We start from the raw sequence: 27530 nt of genomic DNA, 5'->3' as shown, positions 1-27530 counted from the left end.
AAGGGAGCTTTAGGGATCCTCTTGGTCTCCTTGCCCTGGGATTGATAGCGGGGAGCGATGCACCGGCGTCTCATCCAGGCCTTCTCTGGAATTGTTCTCCTTCTTGTGAGTACAGGACTTCTCTCCGTGAAGCGTTACAGCATTCAGGAGAAGGCAGTTGATGACCGAAGGCTTTCAGGGGGGACCTCCGGTCAATGGACACAGCAGGAGAGGATGTCGATGGATGTGGCAGACCTCAGCAGCGGCCGAGAGCCAGAGCGTGAAAAACTCAAGGCCCGCGTTGCACGTCCTACTGTTGCAAAAGGCCCGCTGCTTGAAGAACTCTTCATTGCTGTGAAGACAACCCAGAAGTTCCACCAGACCAGGATGGGTTTGCTGCTGGATACATGGATATCCCGGGTCAAAGAACAGGTTGGTATGAGGGCAAGAGGGAGGAACGAATGGACTGCTATGCAGTCTTCCTCATGCTTCAAGCCAGAGGCTGAGGGGCATCTGGAGGAATTTAATGATTTCTGTGAAGAACAGCAGAGGAAGATGATTTTCTACTAAGGATGATTCCGCATGGGGTTGTTTTGAGGGGGATCGTAGATGCACTCATTGAATGATGAATGAATGAATGAATGAATGAATCAATCAATCACTTTTACATCCTGCTCTTCCTACAAGGACCTAAAAAAGCCATTCATGGTTCCCCACCTATTTAATCTTCACAACAGCCCTGTGAGGCAGGTGAAACTGGGAGACGATGACTGGCCCTAGGCTTAAGGGCCTCACTCTAGAGTCTAGTGCAGAACCTCTCTCAGCCCAAGGGCAAAATCCCATTTCAGAGAAGCTTTTGGGGACCGCATTCTGGAAGATGAAAGGGGTGGGCCAAAATAGCAGCTTATTGAAGCTTAGAGCTCCTCCTTCCAGTAGCTTAAGCCCAAGGAGAGGTATTTCAATCTTTGAGCAGGCAGAATAGCTGGGAATTAGCCAAACGATTGATAGTCAGGGAGAAAGGGGCTGGGGGGGGGAGGGGGAGGGGCGTGGCCCTTTAGGGAACCCCAGAGGGAACCTAGGAAGGCAGGATTTGGGCCCTGTGCTTGAGGTTCACCATTAAGCAGCTGCCGAGCAAATGCCTGCCACCCCCAAATTTGTGTGCTTGCAGCTCCTTGGATATTCCAGCTCATCCACTCTTCATTATGCTGCTGCTGATCCATCCCATCCATCATTTTATTTTTACCCAGGAAAAGTAACGTCGATGTCTCTCAGGGAACCTCAAAGCAAATTGAGGGAGCAAACCACGTAGATCTGAGGCAGATTGATAACGGGGGAGGGAGGAACCCAGAGCAGAGCAGGGCATTCGCTTTCCCCTGACACGAAGCTTCGATTCTCTAGCTCTTTCCACTGCTTTGGTTTTTTGGGGAGTGCTTGATGAAGACGTACCCTGTTTTTAATTGTGCTTCCTCATCTCAGGTGAGTTGTTCCTACATTAGATCTCTTATGCCCAGCACTGGCGCTACCATTAGGCCAACTAGGCAGCCGCCTAGGGCGCGGACCTCAGAGGGGCACAGTACTACCCTGTAAGGGTCACAGTTTTATACAAATTAGCTGTTTTAAGAAAAAAATATAATAAAAGGAAAATACAATAGTTCAGAAACTCTTCTTGAACAGCTGAATCGAAGCTGGCAATTTTTTTTTGTGGGGTGCAAGTAGCTCACCTTGCCTACAGTGCAAAATAGTCTGGCACCAGCCCTGCTTACGCCTCTCACTCCCTTAGGCCCTCTATACCATATTTCCTTATACAGACCTGTTGGGTAATAGCAGCAACTTCACGTGCTTCCAGATATTAGGGGGTGATAGAAAATGTCCTGCAGCTTGATCAGTTCCTATTCCCTTCTCCCTCCCCTTTCTTTCCCTTCTGTTCCTCTTGCAAGCACCATGAGTTCTCTCCAGAGAGGAAGCAAGTAACCATATCTCATGCCTTACACTCTCACACTCAGTTTTTGGGGGTGCATGTAGTTAAACAGTGTTAGATAGTTTTCTCTGATGATTTGTATAAAAGCACCAATAACCTAAATTGATTTGAACGTCTTCTAAACAGGCTCTGACCTGTGTTTATTGCCTGCAATACTGAATGCAGGGTTGCCATGCTTTCTCTCTGACCCTGTTCAGATGACACACTAAGCCATGGGAGTTAAGCATTTAGAGCTAAAGACTATGGCTTAGTGTGTGAACCATTCTTAACCATGGTGGCTATTTAACCATGATTTAAACATGCTCACTAACCATTTGCTGCAAAAGGTTAGTGCCCTAACGATGGCTTAGCGTGTTGTCTGAATAGGCCCTCTATAAGGCAACTTTGATGTAAGTCACACCAGACCTTTCAACAAGGGGTTTGTCTATATGCCCTGTTTAGCCCGTTCTGGTTGCGCAGTGGTGCTTCATTGTTTATATGATGCAGCCACCAACTCGCAGCCACATCGGGTTTCTCCCCCTGAAATTGCACTTTTTCACTGTGTCAATTTACCGTTATTTTTTTAAGTTGCTCCAAGGTCACCACATTCTTTCCTCCATCAGTTGGGGGTGGCCTCACTTCGGGTTGAGCCAATGGGCATTCCGGGGTAGAACCCCTGGGTAGGTCGGAGTAAGCGTGGGAAGATAGGGGAGAGGGGAGGGGTGCACCTTAGAATCTGCTTTGATTGTGAAGTACTCCCATGCAACCTGCCTTAATTGTGCAATAAAGCAAAAAGATTTGCTGTATTTAGCCCCTACTTTTTGAGCGTATCTTCCGAGCCCCCGCTGGGGTGCAGGAGCATGATTTTAAAGAAATGCTTACATCTGCATAAGCTTTAAAGATAAAGACACCAAAATCGGCACAGTAATAGATATTAGGGAGTGCTTTAAGCATACCAAATTTGAATTGAATTGGGTCATCCGTTGATTTTTTTATGATTTGTTACATTTCCCCCCTTAAACTCACTTCCTGGTATGCAAAGGATCTAGCCGCCTGGTAGCAAAAACAACAACAACCGTGAAAGCTTAGTGCTATGGGGATAATCCGAGGGAAGCAGGTATGTGTGATAAAGCTCTAAGTCACTCTTTTCCACTCTGTTGAGATGTACTATATTCCTATTTAAATTATAGGGATGATTCTAAATGTGTATCTATACAGATAAATTAGTATATGCAAATATTATGCAAATATTTTTCCATGATGCATTTCTTCTTTTTTTGATGATGTGTAAGTGCCCCTAGATGTGCGTTGTGCATACATGCACGTGTGTGCATGCACACACACTCACACACACATGTATGTAGCAATAAGCCCAGATAGTTATTGTGGGCAGAGGAGAGAAATGCTGGCTTCTCAAAACACTTCCTCTCAGTGGGCCTCTTCCCATTTTACATTCAGGTATATGCATAAAAAAAGGTAAAGTGCAGACATGACAAAACAAATTTGCAAAGACACATGTTCATACAGATAACATTCGTGAGGGAGATGGAGTTGGCCAGCTCTGTGGCAGAGTAATGTGTGAAAAAGGTCTAGGAATTCATAGAATCATAGAATAGCAGAGTTGGAAGGGGCCTACAAGGCCATCGAGTCCGACCCCCTGCTCACTGCAGGAATCCACCCTAAAGCATCCCTGACAAATGGTTGTCTGTATGCAGATGGTTGTCTGTATGCATATCTGTATGCAGATAGAATTCCCAGGCTATGAGCCCTGAATGCTCCTTCAGAGGTGGACACAGCTTGGATTGACAGATGATTTAGAAATTCACTTCTCCAACCAGCAATTTAATGAACGAATTCACCATCTTTGCTCAGTCGGCGCTGTCATATTCCTAGCAAAATGTGTGTCGTCTTACTTCATGTTTTTGTTCTTGTCGCTTTTCCCTGCTTCCTCACCTTTACAGTTGTCCCTTGTCTCCTTCATTCTTCTGGAAACAAGAGACCCACAATAATATCCAGGCTGGATACATAAAAAGGCTTCGCCACCCCCAGACCCGGGGGAGGCCCACGTGCCTTGGCGACTGTCTGAATGACTTTGCCCTTCTTTCGATACATAATGCAAGTACAGTGTTTAACCAGCCTGCAGGCAGCTGGTGGGGAGATTGTTTAAGGCTTGTGTCTCTCTCTTTCAGTCCCCTTGGCTTCTTGAAAGCCCATTTTCCGCTTGAGAGGAGCTATTCTTTGCTGGACGTGATCCCCACTCTTGCCCTTGGGATGGGAGAACAACATGCCACGTAATGTAGTCAAGAGGAGCTGCGGAGGACCAGGGGAAGAAAAGGAGGGTTGGGAAACAGCAGGGAGCTTATAGGTCTTTTTACACACAAACAGATGTTCTTTTCTAAACTCAAGTTTCCTTTCACCACAAAGCTTCTGTTTATTCTGCTGCTGGGTATCTTATGAACATCAGATCTGGATTCTCAGGGGACAAACCCTCAATTTGATGATCACCCCTTGGGCTCGTAAGTTATTTAGAGACGTTGGCTCAGACCAAATGCTTCAGCGCCCCCAGGCTGGTGTCAAGAAGCTCAATATCACACACCTGTTTTACAACCAGGGCTCATATCTACACCAAGCCCAGTAGCGTCAGCATGAAGCAATCTTAGCCAGTTGCCGAAGCGCGTGTCTGGGCAGGGCCCACTAGTGCTGATGCCTTCCCTGGGGCCTTATGGGAAATTTAAAATAGCTGCCTACACTGCTAGCAGATAAATCCATGGCTGAGGCCCCAGTAGGGGGTGCTTTGCTGTGGGCCCCTAAAACCTGATCTATGTGATATATTTGTAATCCACTTTCAAATCTAATGAATGGGAAGGCACCCAGCTCACCCTCTGTACCAACCTCCCTGGTGTGTGTGTGTGTGTGTGAATGGGGAGGGATGTTGTTGTTCTATGAAGATATTAGGGATCTGCTGCAGAGAATAACCAGCTCCCTCTCAAAACCACAATAGTTCTTTGGGAGCAGCCACACTAGTTAAAAACTAGTTTCAAAATAGTTGAAATTTGAACATACATCCCACCAAAGGATGGTTTAAATAATAATAATAATAATAATAATAATAATAATAATAATAATAATAATATTAAAAAATAAAATAAAATGGGCTAATCTATTGATCTGTAAAGAGGAGTCTCTCTTTATCCCTCGTTCTCTCCCTGGAGAAAAGCTGGGGCAGATGTTCATTTTCAGTAATCGTATAACACTTTAAAAATATCCGAACTCGTTACAACTTGTATTTCACAGCATCCCTGTGAGATGGGGGCATTATTATTCCATTTGTACACATGAAAACACTTCGTGAGTGTTGAAAGCACTTCACACCGTACATTACTTTAGTAATAATGCATCTCAGATGATGCACACCCATACATGAGAGAGTTATGCCACTTGTCATTGGATGGCAGGTTTGGAAATCAGCAACTTTTAGACACTGGAATAACCCCTCTCTTTTCTTTTTGTCAGACATATGTCTTCACGGATAAAGAAGATGACGAGCTGCAGGAGAAACTGGGTAATCCAGCCTTTCGCATTGCACAATGCCAGACTAACTGACTTCTGTATGCAGAGTATTGGAATCCCTCCTTGCTTCATGGCGTTCTTACAGGGCTGACGTTGGGGAAGGGCAGAGGATATGCCTTGCGTGCAGAAGGTCCCAGAAGATCAAAGTGGATCCACTTTGGAGTGGAAAAGAGAAAGACCAGTGTCTGAAACCCTGGAGAGATACTGCCCATCAGAATAGATCAAGGCTGGGCAGGAAGTAGTTCTCCAAATGGAGATCTACCTTCAGTCCACCCATGGTGTAGGTAATATTGAGCTAGGTGGAACAGTTGTCTGATGTACTATAAACCTATATTTCTAGCAGAAGTGCCTTTCTAATTTGCCCTCCAGAGTGGGTTGAAAGCTGGGCCCTGTATATATTGTTGTGGGTTTTGCTATCAGATTTCTCTTCATAGGACTATCAATGTGGGTTTGCGTTAAGGCCATACCTGGCCAGGGGCTTTGGCTGGACAAAGGAGTGTTAATAGGCCAGAATATTCAGTCCTCTTTCTGAAGGGCTGTGGGGTCCAGGTCCAGCTTAAAGATAAAGAACTGAAGGGAGAGCAGGTGCCCTGCAGGTGTCCATGCACAGTGAGTACCTGGACAGCAGACACACAGGTCACCTGGTTACAGGTTTCCCTACAATGTAGGGATGTATTGCATTTCTACTGAATTATTGTAATTCTTTCTAAATGAATCTATACTTATAAATTAGCACATGCAAATTTTATGCAAGTCTGTGTCCTCGTTTGTCCTCTTGTTTGGATATGAATTTCATGGTTTATTTGATGATGCATAAGCGGCCACCCTTATAGAATCATAGAATCATAGAATAGCAGAGTTGGAAGGGGCCTACAAGGCCATCAAGTCCAATCCTCTGCTCAATGCAGGAATCCACTCTAAAGCATCCCTGACAGATGGTTGTCCAGCTGCCTCTTGAAGGCCTCTAGTGTGGGAGAGCCCACAACCTCCCTAGGTAACTGATTCCACCGTCGCACTGCTCTAACAGTTAGGAAGTTTTTCCTGATGTCCAGCCGGAATCTGGCTTCCTTTAACTTGAGTCCATTATTCCGTGTCCTGCACTCTGGGAGGATCGAGAAGAGATCCTGGCCCTCCTCTGTGTGACAACCTTTTAAGTATTTGAAGAGTGCTATCATGCACTTGTCAATGAAGTCAAATATTTAAAAAATGTCTTTATGCCTCCATTGACCTCCTTCCAAAGGAAACTGAACTTGGGTAAATGTTGCACCTTGCCACTTGTTGAAGAAAGAGAGAGAGTACAGCAATATTCTTAAAAAAGAGTGAAATTTGATATTGGGGGGAAATTCAGCATCCTGAAAAATCGCAAGTTTCTAGCCCTAGATAAGGTCTGACAAAAGTATATGAGCAATGAAATCTCAGCAGGCAGAAAGGGCAAGGGTAGGGAGCTTAGCAAGATTTCCAGTGATAAGGAAGGGGGCTTCAGTTCATAGCACAGGACTTTTTCATTGCTAATAATGAGAGCAGAAGCAGAACTGATTTTAGACGCAGATTTACTTAATTTGAAGGTGAGCAGCTCACAACAAATTGGCTTGGTTCTGTAAGGGTATTCCAGATTTAGTTGAGTTTTGTATGTTTATTTCATTTATTATGATTGTTGTTGTTATTTAAAAATACAAAACACAAACAATGATTATAATGATAAAGAAAAGGAAAGAAAATATAAAATTTCATCCTATCTGAAATCCTAAACAATTACTAGCTTTCAATAAATGTAACTGGCTGAATACCCTCCTGAGTCCTTTTGTGATGAGTTAATTTTGACATGAGTGCAATGGTTCAGATCTTACGATACTATTCAGAAACTGAGGGAGTTACGGCTTCTTCTTTCTTTCCCCCAATTAGCTGCAATACAAGGCTTGGCTGCAGAAAGATTTATCACCAGTTTCAATCTAAATCTGTTTCATTGACAAAGCCCTTAAGGTAACATAACAAAACTATTTTTGGATCTTCAGGTATCAAATAATCAGAAAATTCATTTATCATAGCTTGTACAGTTCTCCAGAAACTTTGAATTAATGGACAAATCCCCCTCTCAAAAAACAAAGTGAAGGAAATCTGCATTTATTGAACAAAGAACGTGTGTTTAATGAATAGAAGTCCTGTCTATATGGTGTTAAGCACTGCACTGAGTTAAAAATGGTTTAAATTGGCCAGTAAGCTGGGAGTAATTTTAAAAATGCATCATAGAATTGTGCAGAAAAGGGCAACGAAAATGATCAGGGGACTGGAGCAACTCTTCTATGAGGATAGATTACAATGTCTGGGGCTCTTTAACTTAGGAAAAAAAGTGAATGGAGGGGGGCATGTGTGCAAAATTATGCACAGTGTGTAGGAAGTGGATTAGGAGAATTCTCTCTCTCTCTCTCTCTTAATACTAGAACATGGGATCATCCCATGAAACTGATTGGCAGGAGATTCAGGACAGAAGGAAGAACATCTTACACAGCGCACAGTTGAAAGGATGGAATCAGCTACCACGAGATGTAGTGATCACCACCAACTTGGACAGGTTGAAAAGGGAATTAGACAAATTCATGGGAGGTAACATTATCAATAAACTACTAGGGCCAATCTACACCAAGCAGGCTATAGCACTTTAAAAACGGTGTGAAAACGGTATATGTAATGTGTCCTGGGCCTGAACAGTTGTCATAACTATTATAAACCGTTATAAGCAGTAGTGTAGATCCTGCCCTAGTCTTGATCGCTATATGTTACCTTCAGATTCAGAGCCAGTATGCCTCTGATGACCAGTTGCTGGACAGCATGGGCAGGACGGTGGTGTTGCACTCATGTTCTGCTTGTGCGCCTCCCATAAGCATCTGGTTGGCCTCTGTGTGAACAGAGTGCTGGACCACACAGGTCTTTTGTCTGATCTACCAGGGCTCTTCTTATGTTCCTCATTTGCTGCAGGAGTTGCTAGATGGTGCTTCTGTTGAGGACACATCTCATTTTCCCAACACTCAGAATTTCAGTATCTTGTTGCTGAGAAAATGAGATTCTTCTCCTGGCTAGGGCTATCATTACTAATGTAATTACTGTGCATAAGGTAATTGGGCAAGTGTCATCAGCACCCCCTAAGTCGTGCCTGGGAGAAGAATGATGACCAGCAGTACAACTCCCCCCTGCCACCATGTCATTATCTGATTACTTAAAAACAACATGTTGCTGAGTGAATATTCCCTTGCCTGTTTTTGTAATCAATAATTTTATGGAGTATTCAACAACAAAAAATTAAAAAAATCAATGTCGCACGTTGCATAAACATTGGACTACACTTTTGAACTATTGCTTCAATTCCCCTCTATGCATCCTAGCTCATTGCAAAATTAAGAAAGAAGGAAAGAGAATTCTTCCCCCACTTCACAACTCCAGCTCAGGAGTGCCCATCTCATGCCTAGGTGTTGCTTATGTTGGCCACTTAAGTATCATCCAAAAAAAGAGGACCAAGAGGACACAGATTTGCATAAAATTTGCACATCCAAATTTATACATGTAGATGCTATTTTTAGACAGAATTGCTGTTATTTCAGTAGAAATGCAATACGTTTCACCATAGTGGGGAAGACTGCATCTGTATGACCTGTGTGCCTGCTCAGTCTGCTATCCAGGTGCTCACTGTGCACGGGGAACTTCAAGGTCCCTGCTGGCTCTCCCTTCTTATGGTTCTTTATCTTTAAACTGGACATGGACCCGACAACCCTTCAGGCAGAGGACAGTCTTCTGTAAAATAGGACACCTGCCTTCCTCCAACATGGCAACCCTTTGTAAACAAAAGGCTTATTTGAGCTGGGTAGGTTGCCATTGTGGCAATGTTTCCCCTTGCTTGCTCCTGTGCTACCGTCCTATTGTTTATTTTAAACCAGGAACCACAGCATGGCTTTCCCCACTCTCCTAAATGCACCAACTGGTCTACTGTCTATTTATTCCATTTATATCTCACCTTTCCTCCAGGGAGCTCAGAGCAGTGTACTTGGCTCCCACCATTTTATTCTCACAATGACACTCCGAAGTAGGTTTAGGTAAGAGAGAGTGACTGGGCCAAGGTCACCCAGTAAGCTTCAGGGTTAAAAAAAAAAAAAAAAAAGGGGTGGGGTCAGCAACTTGTGGCCCTCCAGATATTTTGGTCTGAAACGCCCACCATCTCTCACCATTGACTAAGCTGCCTAGGGCTGATAGGAGTTGTAGGCCAACACATATGGAGGGCCACAGGATGCCCAAGCTTGTTTTAGAACCAGGGCTTGCTCAGTCTTAACCAAACATTTGAGTTGTTAGAATTGTGGATATGTGGTCAGGGTGTGTTCTCTCTCTCTCTCTCTCTCTCTCTCTCTCTCTCTCTCTCTCTCTCTGTGTGTGTGTGTGTGTGTGTGTGTGAGAGAGAGAGAGAGAGGTATATGAATGGGATATGTGTATATCTCTGTGTGAAAAAGTGTGAAGGAGGGCATGTCACACTGCTGGCATGTGTTTCCTGATTTTCCAGCCTGGGGCCAGTTCAGTCATTGGGCCAAAAGTGGTTCTGCACCCCTGCTCCACCCAATATGCCACACTACGCCTAAGTTCTTAGGCACAGTAGGCTGGCCATTTATGCATTGCCAATGAACAGGAAAGGCAACACCACAGAAGAGGACACAGACTTCAATAGAATTAGCATATACAAACTTAATAATTACTATAATTTAAAAAGAAATCCAGTACATCCCAACATAGTGGGGAACGCTGTGGCCATCTGACCCATGGATCTGCTCAGTCAGGTGCTAACTGTGTGTGGGCAATTTCAAGAATCATAAGGTAGGAGAACAGGGGTCTTGAAGTTGCCCATCAACTGTTAGCACCTGGCTGAGCAGGTACCTGGTCACAGCTTTCTTTAAGCGAGTACTGGGGCTCATCTACACCAAGCAGGATATTCCACTATGAAAGTGGTATATAAAAGGCAGGAGCCAGACTATTGCTTTATAGGGTACTGAAGTGCACTGACCACTGTTGGGGGCTATGACACATACCATATACTGCTTTCATACGACTTTCACAGTGTTATATCCTGCTTCGTGTAGATGTGTCATGGCCCCCAACAGTTGTCAGTGAACTTCAGTACCACTATAAAACAGTAGTGTTGATCCTGCAGTGCCCTTCAATACTGCTATAAAGCAGTAGTGTGGCTCCTGCCTTTTATATACTGCTTTCATACTGCTTTCATAGTGATGTAGAACTACCAAAATATTGGGCACATTTCCACCATAATCAGACCTTTGCTTCTTTTCCTAATAGGTGATCATGTGGTAGTCACAAACTGCTCTGCAGAGCACAGCCATCCAGCCCTTTCTTGCAAAATGGCAGCCGAGTTTGATGCATTTTTAGCTAGCGATTTGAGGTGAGCAAAAACTTGAGTTCGGAGATGTGATGGGGGAGGGAGTCCATTTACCGCTGAGCTTCACAGGAGATTGAGAGTTATTTATTAGTGTATGAATGCGGTCAAGAAATATGAATCCTCGCTCCACAGTTGGCTTCCTGTGGACTAATTGTCCAAAGCTTAATATTCAAACTGCCCCTGCAAAATGTCCTACTGGGGGTAACTGGGGCCATGCTGCAGGCATCACTCACAAAGACAATTTGGGGAGAAAGTTCCACCTGATGAACATGGATTGTGGAGCAACCTTCACTTTGTTCCAGGTGGTGCATTGACCTTGTGAATGCCAGAGTTAGATTTCAGAAAGACAATGGGAATGTTTCTCCGCATTCTCTCTGTCTCTGTCTCTGTCTCTCTCTCTCTCTGTGTGATTTGATTCCAATTGCACTGGGGCCTAAAGCCATCAACCTCTCTTCCCCTTGTGCATAATTTCTGTTAAGGATCACCCATCCCCATGCATACCTGTAATTTCATTTCATTTCTATACCACCCAATAGGCAAAGCTCAAAGATTAAAAACCTTAAGAATACAATACTGTACATAATATAAAAACCAGTTACATACAAACATATAAACAGACAACACACCCACACCTAAACAGTTTGAACAATTCAGTAATAAGACATCCCAAGACCGATGACTAAACTGACTAACGTAAAACCAGATAAGTAGCTGCATGCTACAGATTTACAGAGCATCTTCTTTGGTCAGTGAGGGCAGCAATATATCTCTAGTCAGCATGAAGTGTAGCCTAGATTTAACTGGTGAGATGGAGACCAAACATCGTTTCATAGCTGGAAACAACCGTACGATAGAAATTATACCCCCTTTCACGAATTTACCGGCTGCGTATCTCTCCTTTTTTTTTCTCCAGCTGGTTTTGCCACCTTGATGATGATAATTATCTAAACCCGCAGGCTCTGCTGAAGCTCTTGTCTTCTTATTCTCAAGACCAAGATGTTTATATTGGGAAGCCCAGCTTGAATAGGCCAATTCATGCTTCTGAAAACCTGCCTAATAAACAGATGGTAAGTCTAATCCTTTTTACCCGGGTAGGACAAAGCAGCAGTTTGGATGGCTGGGCATTCTAAAGGCAATCGATTGTATTTCATTTATTTGTGTTTCCAAACTGGCCCCATTGCATCCAGGAGGAGAGACATAGATGGAGCAGAGGATAGTTCTGTAGCAACTGGTAAGAGGCACCTATACTTATTTTATAAATAAATTGAGCGTCGGATTGCCACTGCTGGATTCTGATTGGGTCTCCTGTGCCTTTTCACAGCTGCATAGAAGAGAAACTTATTCCAAGTGTAGTTTTTCCCTTTCACAGTGACAGGAGTAGAAGGGTCTGGTGGAATTCTCTCCTGTATAAGGCTCTTAACTCTCCGAGGGCCTGGGTCCGGCAAACATTTGTTGGTCAATTGACAGGCACTTGATGGTTGGTTTGGAAACAGGATGTAGTTGTGAAGCCAGGAAGCACCTAGAAGTAAATAATGGGCCAGTTTGGATGATCAAACAGCCCACCATGGCTTGTGCTGGTGGCCATTTTGAATATTCAAGCCCTGGCCGTGGCTTGACGTGTCATCCGAACTTGGGGGCCATGGTTTATGGAATGGTTAAACAATCCATGATCTCTTGTTTGGTTATGCGAGGGTTATTTAACTCCTGCATAAACGACAGTCCTCGGGTTTGGACAGCATGACAAGCTGCAGCCATGGCTTGAATATTCAAAACTTGCCCAGCATGCAGCAGCATGTGCTTGCAGCCCACCATAGCTTCAATAAGTCACAGTGGGCTGTTTTGATCATGCGAACCCGCTGACTATGTTAGGTCACTATAATGTCCCCCCACCCACTGCTTGACTATAAGTCCTCCCCCCAAAAAAACCACAATCCACCTTCCTACATATGTAGTGATGTGTGTTGTTCCCACGTGTAGCCTATGGCTCTCTTTCTCTTTTCAAAAGTCAGTGTCTTGTTGTGGAGGTGAGTAGACCTTAGATCTACTTTGTTTTCCACTAGCAACCCAAGATCCACCAGCCAGAGCCAGATGCAAAATTGTAGCTCAGGTAGAGGGACATAGAACTGAGGAACAAAGTGCCTCCGAGTGCATGCTCAGTCCAGGAATTCATTTTAAGTACCAGAATTGGAGTTTGTACACACACATCTACTCCTGTTTGCCACCAAACTTTCTTGGTTTCTTGATTTAGTGGGGCAGAGGAAGGTCTTTTCCTGTCTCTGTTGTTCAATCATTGGGAGCTGGATCCCTTTATTGATCTGCTGCAACTCTCCTGCAACTCCACTGGGGATCACTAGATCTTGATCTGCCTTCTGCCCAGCCCTGTCTTGTCATAGCCCACACACACTTCTTCTCCCATCAGAAGTCGGTGTATTTTTGGTTTGCCACTGGAGGAGCTGGATTCTGTATCAGCAGGAAGCTGGCCACCAAGATGGCTCCTTGGGCAAGGTGAGTGATGAAGCTGGTAGATATCAGAGAAGGCTGACTCTATGTAAAGGAGGACAGGGCTCCTGTAGCTTTAACAGTTGCACAGAAAAGAGAATTTCAGCAGGTGCCATTTGTATGCATGCAGCACCTGGTGAAATTCCCTCTTCATCGCAACAATTAAAGCTCCAGGAGCCTTTCCCCGCTGGCTGAGGTTGATGGGAAATGGAGTCCAACAATATCTGGAGGGCCACTGGCTCCCCAGCACTGAGATAGACCAAAGACCAATTATAAAAGTTATTTTGACAGTAAAGAAGTTATTTCCACAATTACAAAAACAAAACATATGGTTGAACATTATCATTAAAATGTTCATTCCAGTAATGAATAAACAATGCCCAGCATTCTACAAACTTATTATCTAACTGGCATCCTTCCCAAACTCTTATATAATCTGTCAATTTAGTCATTTTGGCAAATTGCCAAATCTTTTCCATGAAGCCATTAATCTTGCATTCTGACACCTTTTTCCAGTTAGCTGCCAAATTAATCCTGGTTGCACATAAAAGGTTAATAAAAAAATTGAGATGTCATGTCTCAACCTTTCCATGTATGTTGCAAAAAAGAATTGTTTGTGGGTCCAGTGGTAACTATTGGTAATTTGTAATATTTTTTAATAAAACTAAATTATTGCTTGCCTGCTGATATGTTCGTATTTGGGGGGCATGCCACTGAGTATGAATAGCGTCAGCCAGGAAGGAGCCAGACCGCTAGCAATTAGTGGAATCAATTAAAAAATGAAACAGTAGCTTAAAAGGTGTCAGGTACCACAGATATAAAATTTGATAGACATTTTATTTTATGTTCACCTGGAGTAAGTTTGAGGGTCTGTTGGCTCAAATCCATTGCTATTCATTTCCTGCAATTATGTTCATATTGCTTTCACTGATATCCTTGCATTTTGTTCTAATACAGTACAGTGTAGATACTTTTAATAGGTCCTTTGTTTACAACCTTGAACCCATCTATTTGATCTTTTTATTAATGTGTGTGCATGTGTGAAACTTTTCTTTATTCATGAATTGTGTTGATTTGTTTTCCTGATGCACAGTACATCGTAGATATTTTTAATAGGTCCGTAGTTTACAAACTTGAATCTATCTGATCTTTTTATTTATGTATTTATACATAAATTTCCATTCTTCACAGTGGTTTTCAAATGTGAGTCACCAAAATTGTTTTCCTTCTCAGGAGGAATGAGACAGGCTTCCATAGGTAGATATACCATCCCAGAGCACAGGACTAGCCCAATACATTTTGCTGTCTGAGTTGAAGGAGAAGATGGTACCTCCTCCCATGCCACATACAAACTCAGCTGGACTGCCAGGTGATCTTACTTCAACCCTGGTGATGGAAAAGGGTCCTTCAGTACCCCAAGAGCAGCAGGCTAGCATAGGAGGTGCAGGGCAGGCTGTGTAGCAAACAAAGATGAATAATACCCTGAACACTCCAACCCTAATATAAAATGGTCAGAACAAAAACTAGAAATGTTGCTGGGGGAAAAGGAAATTATGCACAAATAAATACAATAACACATATACATAAAATTCATACCATAATACACCAAAGAGAGATTTGGCTGTTGGGGGATATTGAAGTGTAATAAACAAATGAAAACCAATTTAAAACTTGACAGTTGCAACCTATAAAAGATGAAGGACAAAAAGGCTATTATTTTAAAGAAACCAACATGTTCAGTCTAATACAGACACCCATCAATTGCCTCATCCTTAAATGTGCCATTGAAGAAGATGCAGAGCTGGTACACATTTGGCAAACATTTTTATGCATCTGTTGGTTTCATTACAGTCAGTACCTGTCTTTATCTGTCATCATCTTTTACAGGCTGCCTGGCACACACCACTCCGTCCTCCAACACCTCCCTGCCCCTGCCCGTGCCAGCATCCACCACCTGAGGCAGCGACCTCATTGGGCCTCATGCTGGGGCTGACTCTATCAGAGGTGCATCAAAAGGCAATGCCCATCTGGCTTTGCCCTCTACTATAGCCGGCTGGCATGCGGCGACAGCACCAGTAGCAGGCTTAAGAGCCAAACTTCCCAGCAATGCTATCTACCAAATCAGCCTTCCCCAACTTGGTGCCCTCCAGATGTTTTGGAAGGCAACTCCCAGCATTCCTGGCCATTGGCCACTCTGGCTGGGGCTGATGGGAGTTGAAGTCCAAGACATCTACCAGGCACCAGGTTGGAGAAAGCTGATGTAGACCAATCCTGGGGGCTGTCTTCACGGTGCTGGGTTGGTGCGCCCCACTGCCAAAATCTGTGCTATCTCCGGTGCATGGTGGTGGCAAGTTGTTCTAACGAGGGCAGGTAGTGCAGGCTTTCCGGCAATCATTAGGCTCACTGGGCCGGCCCTCTCCCCCTCCCCTCTCATGGCAACCAATAGGAGGTCACTTTCTGCCTGTGAACGCCCCCAGAGTGGCTCCCAGTGATGACAGACTGGCGGAAGAGCCGTGCTGACCTTGGTTTGGCTGGAAAGGTTGGGTAAGTTCCCAACGTTTCAGCCATGCATCTTGGCCTCTTTGCCGCGGGCTGGTTTAGAATCTGTGGCTGCGTCATCTAAATGACACAGCGCGTATTTGGAGCCACCCCAGGGCAAAGACAACATCACGACAACTCCCAAAAGCAGAGCCGATAACAACGTCTATTTCAGGGAGTCAGAATTTCTCTTTGCCACACTTCTTCCCACAGTCAGCTGGTTTGATGGCTTACCCTTATCCCTCCAAACTGCTGTGTATTTAACAATGATCATATCTGAAAATATTAGGCACCCTTCTACCCCACAAGGTCTTACCCTTACAAGGATATCTTGCTATGACAGTCCATATCCATTAACTGTTAGATTTTTCCGCATAATTAAATTATAGCAGGCAAGTAATTTTAAGTTCCCTATTAGTCCTAAGGTGTCGCCTTATAAATATTGAGCAGACACTAAAGGTGAGGTTTTTGGGCTATGTTTAGGATTATAAATCCTCCATGACTTCTCTATGGCTAATACTAAAGGATTGCCTATTTTCTTTAAGGTCAACGCTATCTTTTGGTACCATAATAAATAGTTCAGAGGAAGGGAATTTTTTTTAACAACCTAGTGTCCCAGTTCTGTGCTTTTATCAGTAACCAACATTCCCTTGCTACTGCTAAGTGTGATGAAAGGTAGTGAAGTACACAATTTCGTACAGCTAATCGGCTGCTCCTGACTGTATTTTGTAAAGATGCCAGTACCGCTTGCCTTTTCCCCTCCCAGCCCAAATGAACTTTGTAATATATTGTTGCCAGGTTGTCAGTTTATAATTATCAGTACAGATATGAAAAACCATAAAAAGGGGGGGGGGAATACATATTTGGCAAGACAACTATCTTCTCTGTACAGATTCTTCCAAACCATTAAATCTTTAAATTAGACCAGAACAGAAACTTGTTCTGAACTTCCTTAATAACTTGAACATAATTATCCTCAAACACCCTACTCGGAGAATCTGAAGTTTATATTTCTTGGTATTTGATGCCAGCCAACTAGGGCTCTCCAACCTGCAGAAGATGATCTACTTGTGATTCCCCCTCCCCCATAAATGAGGTGAGCGGGGTGAGGAATCGAAAGGGGGCTTTTTCAATGATGGCCCTCCCAAGAGAAGTATGATTAGCCACCCACCCCGACCATATTTTACTGTAAGTTACAGCACAATCCTATGCATGTTTAGAGTGGGGGGAAAGGCAGCATGGCTGGCTGGGGAATGTTGGGAGTTGTAAGACTTTTTTCATTCTAAACATCCATAGGATTGTGCCCTTAAAGGCCTTTTTATTTACACAGGTATTTGGCACATGACTTGTTGGTTTTAGTGCTTTTAGGACAGCTTGTTTTTGTTGTATTTTAATTGTCTTAGTGCAATAGTATGATTGTATGGTTATTTAATCGGCCCTTATTAATATTGGAATCTACTCCATGCTCCTTTTGGAGGAAGGGTGTGGTATAAGAATTCTAAATAAATAAATAAGCTCTCCAAGGAATTCCAGTAAGTAGAACATGTCATCATCCAAATTTAATTCTGGATTTATTTATTTTTAAAGAATTGGTCTCATAACAAGGCTCTTCACTGAAAGTATGAAGTAATAGATCAGGACAGAGATTTATTTTATCTATTTGTTCCTTAAATAAAATGCTTCTAATTGACAAAGTCTGCTTTAGCCAATGTTGACTTTAAGGCTATTGCAAAGAACAGAAGAGGCTAGGCCACCCCGTCTACTTCCCGTTTGTTAAAGAAGTGTTTCTGAGAGGGACCTATTTATTCAGATCTTACAAAACATAACTGCCAAATTTTCCTGCTAGATTGACAGAGCAACTCTGTGAATGTCTACTGAGAAGTAAGTGTGCATAGAGGGCAGCCTATGAGCTGTATCACACCAGCGTTACACTGTGCAGTCGCTGCGAATTGCATGCAAAGGACTCCAAAGTTTTCCAGTTTATAATCTGCTTTTATTGTGAAGTACCCCCATGCATCCTGCTTTAATTGTGCTTTAAAGGCAGAAGACGTGTCGTATTTTGACACTAGATTTCGAGCGTATCATCCGAGCGGCCACTGGGGTGCAGGAGCAGGATTTGAACAAAAATTAAGCAAATGCTTACATCTGCATAAGCTTTAAAGATAAAGACATCAAAATTGGCACAGTAATAGATATTAAGGAGAGCTTTAAGCAAACCAAATTTGAATTGGATTGGGTCATCTGTTGATTTTTTAATGATTTTTTTACATTTCCCCTCTTAAACCCATTTCCTGGTATGCAAAGGATCTTGCTGTCCCGTAGCAACACCACCACCACCACCGACAGTTTAGCTCTGTAGGGGATAATTCAAGGGAAACAGGATGAAGCTCTAAATTTCCCCAGGCCGATCAACAACAACGACCACTCCAAGTACTCAATCACCTTTTCTCCATCCAAAAAGAGGCAAAAACCAACCACTTTTAAAAAATGTATAATGTTTACAAATGTTGCTTATTTTAGCAGTGTTTCCTATATGCTATGAACCTTGTTTGGTCCATATTCATGAAACTACCTGATATTATATTTAGTGCTTATTTACTTGGAAGTGGTATTCAGAGGAGCTCCCAGTCTAGGAAGTGTGATTAGGATTTCAACCTCAATCTTGTAGACAACATTGTTGTCCAGATCTTAACATTACAAAAATGAGTGATAAAACCAAGGCACTGGTAAATGGTTGCCCCTTCTCAAACCGTTTTTAAACGTTCTTTTAAATGAATGTTTCTTCATTGAACAAAACAAATGTTCAAAACTGGTATCTTGCCAATCTTTAACAAAAGAATTGCAATACAGATTAACTAGCATTTCCCCTTTAGCTACTAAGGGATGGGTGCTGAACCTCTTTCAGCCAGAATCCAGTTTCAGAAAAGGTCTTGGGGGCCGCATTCCAGTGGTGGAATGGGGTTAAGGGGAAAAGGACACAACCAAGAATGCAAGAAATACAAGCAGGTTGTAGCTTAAAGCTCTTACTTACAGTAACTAAGCCTTGGGAGAGGCTTTTCAACTTTTTAGAATGGGGGAATAACTAACTGCACCTAAGCTGGGAATCCACCAAATGATTGGCCCTTGCCAAAGGAAGTGAGGCAGGTGGCTACCACGTAGGGTGACCCTATAAAAAGGAGGACAGGGCTCCTGTATCTTTAACAGTTGCATAGAAAAGGGAATTTCAGCAGGTGTCATTTGTATATATGGGGAACCTGGTGAAATTCCCTCTTCATCACAACAGTTAAAGGTGCAGGAGCTATACTAGAGTGACCAGATTTAAAAGAGGGCAGGGCACCTGCAGCTTTAACTGTTGTGATGAAGAGGAAATTTCACCAGTTTCCCCATTTATACAAATGACCCCTGCTGAAATTTCCTTTTCAATACAACTGTTAAAGATACATGAGCCCTGACCTCCTTTTCATATGGTCACCCTACTACCAGGAGGAGGGCCTTCTCTGCTGTGGCACCCTGACTGTGGAATGAACTCCCTAAGGAGGTTCACCTGGTACCTACACTAAACTCTTTTAGACGCCAAGTGAAGACCTTTTTATTCTCACAGCTTTTTAACAGTCTATAAATTTATATCTTAAATTTGTATTTCTGCACTGCTGCTGATTTTATCCTTGTTGTGTTTTTATATTGTATTTTATATCATGCTTTTATACTGTTTTATACTTTGAATGGTTTTAATTTTTGTGAACCGTCCAGAACGCTTCGGCTATTGGGCAGCATAAAATGCAATCAATCCATCAATTGGAGAAAAGATGGTGAGGACAGGGGAAGAGCCCATGGTCATCTGGGGAACCGAATTTGGCTCACAGGCTTGAGGTTCACCACTCCAGTGCTAGGGTGTAAGCACAGTGACTCTTACTTCAGAGTAAATACATACAGAATTGCGCTGCAAATTTGATAAAGCATACACTCCACTTCTTCACTGGACTTTGTCAAACTGTTCATCCCAGCAATCTTGAAGAAGGTGTAAGAGTCCATTCCATAAGGTGTTTGGGATTGTTTTCCCCCCAAGAATGATCTTTCTCCATAATCGCAACGTGATTCATTTTAGCTGTCCAAAAGGATTAATGAAACAGTCAACAAAGTTTTTAAAGACTCTCTAGGAAGTCCATCCCATCCAGGGCATTTATTATTTTTTCAGCTCAGGAACAACTTTTCCCTCTTCTTCCCTGGTAAATAGTACTCCTGGTTCTCCAATATACTCCCCTTGTACGTTTAGGAATATAGTATTTTACCTGAAAAATAATTTAGATTGTACAAATGATTATACAAATCAACAGGTCTTTCGATATTATTTATTGCATTTCTATACCGCCCAATAGCTGAAGCTCTCTGGGCGGTTTACAAAATTAAGACAAGTCAAGTATAAAACAACAGTATAAAGCCATAATATAAAATACAATATACATTCAATACACAACCTCTCCATTCTTAAATAATGAGGTCAATTTCTCCCCCTTTGCTGCTTTGTTTGCCAGGATTTTATCAGCCTTGTTCCCTTTCTCAAATTCTCTTTAGCACTTTCTCCTATGCACCACCATGATCAAGGGTTTCAAGTCACAGGACAAGCATTTGCACACAGAGCAGGATCTTTCTTCTTTATAGTTGTTCCCCCCAATGCATAGATGGATGCATGGGAACAATGGCAGGGGTGGGCCAGGAGGCATGACCCCCTCACACCCCCCCCCCGATTAGAATTGTGTGGTGGAGAACATCCCAAAAGATCTTTTGTTTCAGGCTTTTCCCATGGTAAGGTTATGTTATGTTGTTGCCTCAAGAGTTGAAATATATCATATACCTGTTTTAAACTTATCTTTTATGCAATTTTTTCTAAATCCCTTCTTTCTCTTTCTCTCTCTCTCTCAAAAACAAACACGCAAATGCCTCTGCTTCCTGATTTCTTTTTTCCACTTCAATAAGATGAATGTTTAATAAAGTCCCCTGTCACCGCTGCATCCCAGATAACAATTTGATCCATACATTGTGTGTAGTTCACTCTAAATAATATTGCATTTCTTCTTTGATAATATTCTTAAAGAATAGAGCAATAGTGTCTTTCGGCAGAAATTCACCACCCAACTGGTGGCTTCTAGAAGACTTGGACTTCAACTCCTATCAGCCCGTCAGCATGGTCAATAGTCAGGAATGCCATGCCCACATACCAGAGAGTAAGTCCCATTGAATTTAGTGGGACTGATCTGTGAATAGACATCCATAGTATTGCACTGGGGGAGAGGGCCATAGCTCAGTGGTAGCACACATGCTTGAATGCAGAAGGTCCCAGTTTCAATCCCCAGTATCTCCAGGTAGGGCCAGAAAAGAATCCTGCCTGAAAGCCTGGAGAGCCATTGCCAGTCATTGCCAATACTGGGCTACATGAAATAATGGTCTGATTCAGTATCAATCTCCAAGACTGAAACTGTGGTACCCCTTCCATTATATTGCTACTGGCACATTATCTGTATAAACCTGGGACACTGTCCTGGTTTCCATGACTGCAAGGTGGTTAATAAGCCCTGGTGGCTTTTTAACCACCCTTTGAGTGCTGCCCAAATTACATAATTACCCTTGCTGGGCGTGGCTTTTCATGACATCCGAACCCAGTAAGGGGGGTTGGCTGGAATGGTTAACAAGCCACCCAGAACCCACAGGCTATTGTATGGTTCTGGGGTAGTTTGTTAACCACTCCAGCCAGCAACCCTCACGACAAGCTGCGTTTGGCCAGCTTAGTTATGTATACCAGACCAGCACGTGAGTGGTACATGCAGGGTAATTAACACCGTGGTTTATTAACCACCCTGTGATTTTGTGAACTGGATCACTATCTTAACATCTACTATTTCTGCTACAATACCTTGGGGGAAAAGTAGTCAATACGCGAATATGAGTCATGCAGGGAGGAATAAAAGATGCAGTCTAAAGTCAATGGATAATAATATCTCCACAAATCAATGAGCTAAAAAAGTTCTAGATTCTTCAAAAATACTTTTGGAAACACAACAGCCAGAGAGAGGCCACATTTCGATTTATCCAAGCTGGGGTGCATTATACCATCGAAATCTCCGCTAAAGTCAACTCATACTCAACAAAATGACATTGGAATAACCCAAGTAGGATTTTTGTGTGTATCCACGATTAGGGACATAAACACATGCTAAAGTGACATTTTGATCTATATATGTGCCTTTTACAAACAGTTTATTTGCATCTAAAAGAGTAGCTTGTAAAAAAAAAATAACACCCACCAACCAATTTGACAAGTGTCTTTTTCTTTTTTTTTCTTTTTTTGAAGTCCTCCTTTTATTAATCAGGCTGCAAAAGTTGCTCCTTACATGAATGCCCCCATGTGTTCTGATCAGTGCTGGAGACAGATCTAAGTAACTGTTAGATTTTGTTTTCCAAATGTGGGGGAACAACCATTATGGTTTCTTTGTCACAGCTGCCCCCGCAAATGCAAAACTGCTTTGCATCTAGCAGGAACTAATTAAATTAAGGCTGGAATCCTGAAGTAACTCAGATAAGGAAATGTCTGCCCCTCTCCTCTCTTGAACTCCATCTTCAGAATGCACAAATATGCATGTTTACTCAGAAGTGTATTCAGTGGGGGCTTGCTTCTAGGAAAGTGTGCATAGGATTACATCCTAAGGTGGCAATCTAATGTCCACTTTCCTGGGAAGAAGTCCCATTGAACTCAATAGAACTCACTTGAGTAGACATGTATAAGATTGTGCTTTAAGATTTTTAGAAATTGCTGATGTTTGTGCTCCAAACTCAAAAGCTTGCTTACTATTTTGCAACATTTTAGTTAGTCCTAATAAAGGTTATTACCCTATTGTGATATTTGGCTTCCTTCACCCCTAATGGACTAACATTACATTACCAACACCCCCCCCCCCCAGACTACCTACATCTTTTAAAAATGCGATCCCATGCATGTTTAGATATTAAAAAGTCATACAAGTCCAATCTAAACATGCATAAGATTGTGTTCTGAGCTTCTGTTCTTTCCCCCTTTTTGATATGGATATCTTGAAGAAATAAGAAATTAAAAACCTTCAGCTTCCTTTCTCTTCTTCGAAGTTTAAACTGAATAATAAAGTCATTAATTTTCATATTACACAGGAAGTGGGCTAGGAAGAGGAAGCTACCTCTTCAAGAACTTATTAACACATTTGTCTCCTTTTTAGAGAGTATTGATTCAGAACACAGGCAAACTGATGTTCAAAGGGAACAGGGTAAAATCTTTCCATATACATTCCTGGGAGCAAAACATAGCTGAGTCTAGAGAATCCCAGCCATTGACCAGGTACAGTATAAGGCTGGTGTGATTTATCTGCTGTAGCAGATAAGATAGCAAACCGGGCGAAGGAAGGAGAACAGGAAGTGGGCGGAGGAAACTCAGCAGCTCTGGGTTGCTAGAGGAGAATTACCGGTATAAGGAGGCACGTGAATGTGCAGCCACGCTGGAACTAAGAAACAGAACCTGTAAGTACCACTCATTTACAACGTTGGAGACCCAGGGTCACGTGACGCTATGCGTTACAGTAACCCATTCAAAGCATTAGAAGAACACCAGTGTAGATTCCCACCTGTTGTCAGCCTGCTGTAACAAGCCAAAGTTCTGGTGATAAGGTGATCTCTATGTTTCCTGTGTTGCAACATGGAGCTGTATTGGGAATAGGAACCCATGTAAAAGAGGCTGTAGCTAAAAAAGCAGTGTAGGTTGGCCACTTATACATCACCCCCAAAGAAGAGATGCATTACCAAAAAAGAGGACAAAACAGGGCGGAGATCTGCATGAAATTTGCACATGTTAATGTATCTGTCTAGATGCAAATGAAGATAGTGTTCCTATAATTTCAGTAGAAACACAATACATCCTCCCATAGCAGCAAAAAAGTGACCACAGGACCTATACGACTTGCTCAGTCTGCTGCCCAGGTGCCCACAGTGGACGGGCAACTTCAAGGCTCCTGCTGGCTCTCCTGTCTTAATATGGTGTCTTCTCTTTAAACTAGACTTGGACTGGACAGCCCTTCAGGTAGAAGAGGACATCTCCACACAGAGGACTGTCATCTGACAGCCCTTCTCACAGTGGACTGTCCTGAAGCAGTGTCATGGATTGGATGTAGTAATAAATTAAGACAAGAATCGTTGTTGTTTTTGCGGTATCAAACTAATGCAGCTACCCCAGTGGAAGTAATAGATTGAGGTCATTCATTGAGAACAGGGCTGCATAGAATGTCTGATTAAATTATCTCAGGAGTTCCTTCTGGTCTTAAAAATCCTTAGATTAACAGAAATGTGAGAAACTTGTTATAGGGCAGAGAGGAATAATCTTTTTCTGTGGAGGGTTGTATTGCCTGAGGGAGCAGAACCAGAGCCAAAAGGAAGCCCACACTCCTTCTCTCTCTGACCCTTTTCAGACAACATGCTAAGCCATGGTGATTAAGCATTTTGAGCTAAACAATGGCCCTGTTCAGAAGACACCTTAAACCATGGCTTTAACCATGGTGAATAAGGCTTTTTGCTTTGTTCACCATGGTTAAAGCCATGGTTTAAGGTGTCTTCTGAATGGGGCCATTACAGTTTAGTGTGTCCAGTGAACTATTCCTAACCATGACGGCTACATAACCATGGTTTAAACGCACTTACTAACCATTTCCTGCAAAAGGGTTAGCGGCCTAACCATGGCTTAGCGTGTCGTTTGGACAAGCCCAATGGTAATCTTAAAAAAGGGTCATGATTGGAAAATATTTTTCTTTTCTTTTTACTATGTTGCCATATACCATGAGCCCACATTCATGCGGGCCAAGAGGGGAACCCTCTCAGCTCTACTCTCCTGGCTAAAAATGTAACCTCCTTTATTTCAATCTCTGGGAGAAACACTGGGCTTCTATTCCTTACTCAAGGTGTCTGGGCCTGTTCTTTTTCCAGTGGCAGCAACTTTCTGGCCACCTCAGAGCTCATCCATCTCCCAGATGACTGCACTGTGGGTTACATCATTGAGTGCAAGTTAGCGGGTCGCCTGGTCCCCAGTGCCCTCTTTCACTCTCACCTGGAGAATCTGCAGCGAATCCAGAATCCCCAGCTCACCAAGCAGGTGAGATGGAGAATGAAACGGAAAGACGATAGAGGATAGCTGTGCCCATGTTGGCGTGAGTCGGGGCTTTCCAAATGAACAGTTTTTCTAGCGCACAGAATTGCACCTGTGTTGTGTATTTGTTGTCCAGAATCCAATCATCGCCCCTTGAAGTTGCCCATCTGTCGCACTGATGTAGCATTTTCTCCATTCAACTGGGGATGTGTTATATTTTGTACCTGGGGGTAATGCAATCCTTTTCCCAGATGAACTCATTCATTCCTGCTGAGAGAGCTCAGGCCAGCCTTAGTTCTTTCTGCCACTGCCTGAGGCATGACATCTCCCCATCCATTATATGTGACCGGATCACCTGCGACTGTCTTTGAATGGGGATTTGCAGGACGATCAAAATGCAGCTGAGGTTGTCTGGAGAAGGGAGGGAGAAGGCCGGTCAGGAGAAGGAGGGAGAGAAGCAGGCAGGAAGGCAGTCCTTCACATCATCTCCTCAGTAATTGTGACACTGATTGAATCAATCATGCATTATTTAGACGAGGCTTTCCCTGACAAATGCTTCCCCAGACACTTCTTGGCAATACTAAGCAAGGGGATGAAAAGGCAATTAAGTAGCCAGTAAAACTTCTGCCAGTCAAAGCAGGAGGAGAGGCACTTCCTCCTCCTCCTCCTCCTCTCTGGAACTGATGATGTGCAAGTGCCAAGAGATTGCCCACCTCTGTCCTCAGGGCAGAGCGACTCACACAGCATGCAATCTATGCTGGACTCCACCATTTGGGAATCCCGGTGGTAGATTGCTCACTTGGATTCTCCCCCATCAAAAGACCTCCCTTGTTTTAAAAACAAAACACCTAGCAGCTAACGAGAAAGCTGGACGTGCTAGTTTTCAATGTGGGGGTGAAAAGTGTTGGTTTTTAAAAATATTGTGTGTGTATGTGAGGTTTCGAACATGTGATCCCTCACCTACTTTCAGTCTGAAATGATGTCCCATGTGATTCTGCAGGTTGTGTAGCTCAGCTCTGAGACTCACCCCACGTGTGGGGCAATTGCTCAAAGGAATAAGATGAGATGTGATTACTTTTGAACTTAGAATTTAGCTGGACTTGATGTTCCCAATCCTTGGGTTGGAGACTTGGTTGGAAACAGCTCGGGTATTGTCAGCTGGTCCAATATATGTATTTGAGAGGCAAAGTAGGAAATTCAGTGGAGTGGGGTTGGCATGAGACAAATGCAGCTTTCTGGCTGTGATGCATAAAAGGAGTAAAACGGCAAGCACGTTCCACAGCCATCTCTCTTTCTTGCTATTATTTAATTGCAGGTCACTCTCAGCTATGGCATTTTTGAGAAGAAGCTCAATGCTATCCAACTGGCTGGTCCATTCTCCCAGCAAGATGATCCTTCCAGGTGTGTCATAAGATGGCAGTTTTATTTTCCCCTTACAATGTTTGCATGAGGGTAAGGAACATGAATGCAGACAAATAGGGGTGGACATATCTGTAAATGTTGGGTTCTCTCAATTTCTCATTTTCCTAATCTGAACTTTGGAAATGTTGAGAATTCTTTTTTAAAAGTTCTTATGAAAATTTGTAAGCATCTTTGTGCACATCTGCTTCTAACACACATATCTTTGTATGCAGTTTTGCATAATAACCATTTTTTCAAGCAAGCTTCCTAATACCTTGTATTTTTGCACATTATTTTCACAAATATATGCATTTTATGTACTTTCCCTTAATATGCACAGTTTTTGATTGGAGAACTCTATTGGCAAAGTTCAGAGAATTATGATTTTTGAAGAATAACTGAGTTTTGCTTTGGATATCGGTGGGAAATTGGGCAAGCTTGCATTAAAATGTGAACCGACTGAATCTCTCCGCCATCCCTAGAGCCAACTGCGGACACCAACAGAGGTTTGGGTAGAGAGAGCATGCAGGGGAAGAATGACGGCCTGCAGTCAGGAAAACTGTACGGCCAGAGCTAGGTTGGCTTCATTTCTGCTGTTCATGGTTTGCTATCTTTTATCATCCTTTAAACTGAGCCTTTATTGCAACTGCTGGAACTGAAGCCAAACATTCAAGGTTGTTCAGACCCAAGAGGCTGGGCAGGTTGTACTCTGGCTGAGGCTCCTGTTCAATCTACCCAGGATTAGAGGGCTAGAAGCATCTGTCTCTAGGCGTTTTGCTGCAGTGCAGCATGAGACCATCTGGTGTGGGATGGGGCATTGGGGAACATGTGCTCCTCCTACGCAACCCTTTCCCCCTCTGCAGCAAGAGTTCTCTATTTACATGCCTTCTCTCTCTCTCTCTCTCTCTCTCTCTCTCTCTCTCTCTCTCTCTCTCTTTTCCAGGTTCCGATCACTTCATTGCCTCCTTTATCCAGACACATCCTGGTGCCCGCAGTCTACCATCCAGTGA

At 43.1% G+C, this 27530-nt stretch overlaps 2 protein-coding genes across 2 annotated transcripts in view; one reads left to right on the top strand and one right to left on the bottom strand.

Moving 5' to 3' along the window:
* The window catches only part of CDC42EP1 (CDC42 effector protein 1), a 258720-nt gene that overhangs the window by 148873 nt on the left and 82317 nt on the right, over positions 1–27530 (bottom strand). The window lies entirely within an intron of this gene.
* On the top strand, positions 58–27530 carry MFNG (MFNG O-fucosylpeptide 3-beta-N-acetylglucosaminyltransferase). Its single transcript, XM_063134590.1, has 8 exons — positions 58–411; positions 5450–5498; positions 10832–10934; positions 11845–11998; positions 13351–13436; positions 24960–25125; positions 26435–26520; positions 27464–27530. Exons 1-8 carry the CDS (start codon positions 58–60, stop codon positions 27528–27530), a joined length of 1065 nt encoding a protein of 354 aa, XP_062990660.1.

Source organism: Elgaria multicarinata, chromosome 9 (genome assembly GCF_023053635.1).
Source record: "Elgaria multicarinata webbii isolate HBS135686 ecotype San Diego chromosome 9, rElgMul1.1.pri, whole genome shotgun sequence".
NCBI lineage: Eukaryota > Metazoa > Chordata > Lepidosauria > Squamata > Anguidae > Elgaria > Elgaria multicarinata.
This window is presented reverse-complemented; position numbering and strand designations above follow the sequence as displayed.

Coding starts and splice junctions, on each gene's coding strand:
- MFNG (XM_063134590.1), top strand. CDS start 58: ATGCACCGGCGTCTCATCCAGGCCTTCTCTGGAATTGTTCTCCTTCTT. Junction 412..5,449: donor TATCCCGGGTCAAAGAACAG/GTTGGTATGAGG, acceptor TCTTTTTGTCAG/ACATATGTCTTCACGGATAA. Junction 25,126..26,434: donor ATCCCCAGCTCACCAAGCAG/GTGAGATGGAGA, acceptor ATTTAATTGCAG/GTCACTCTCAGCTATGGCAT.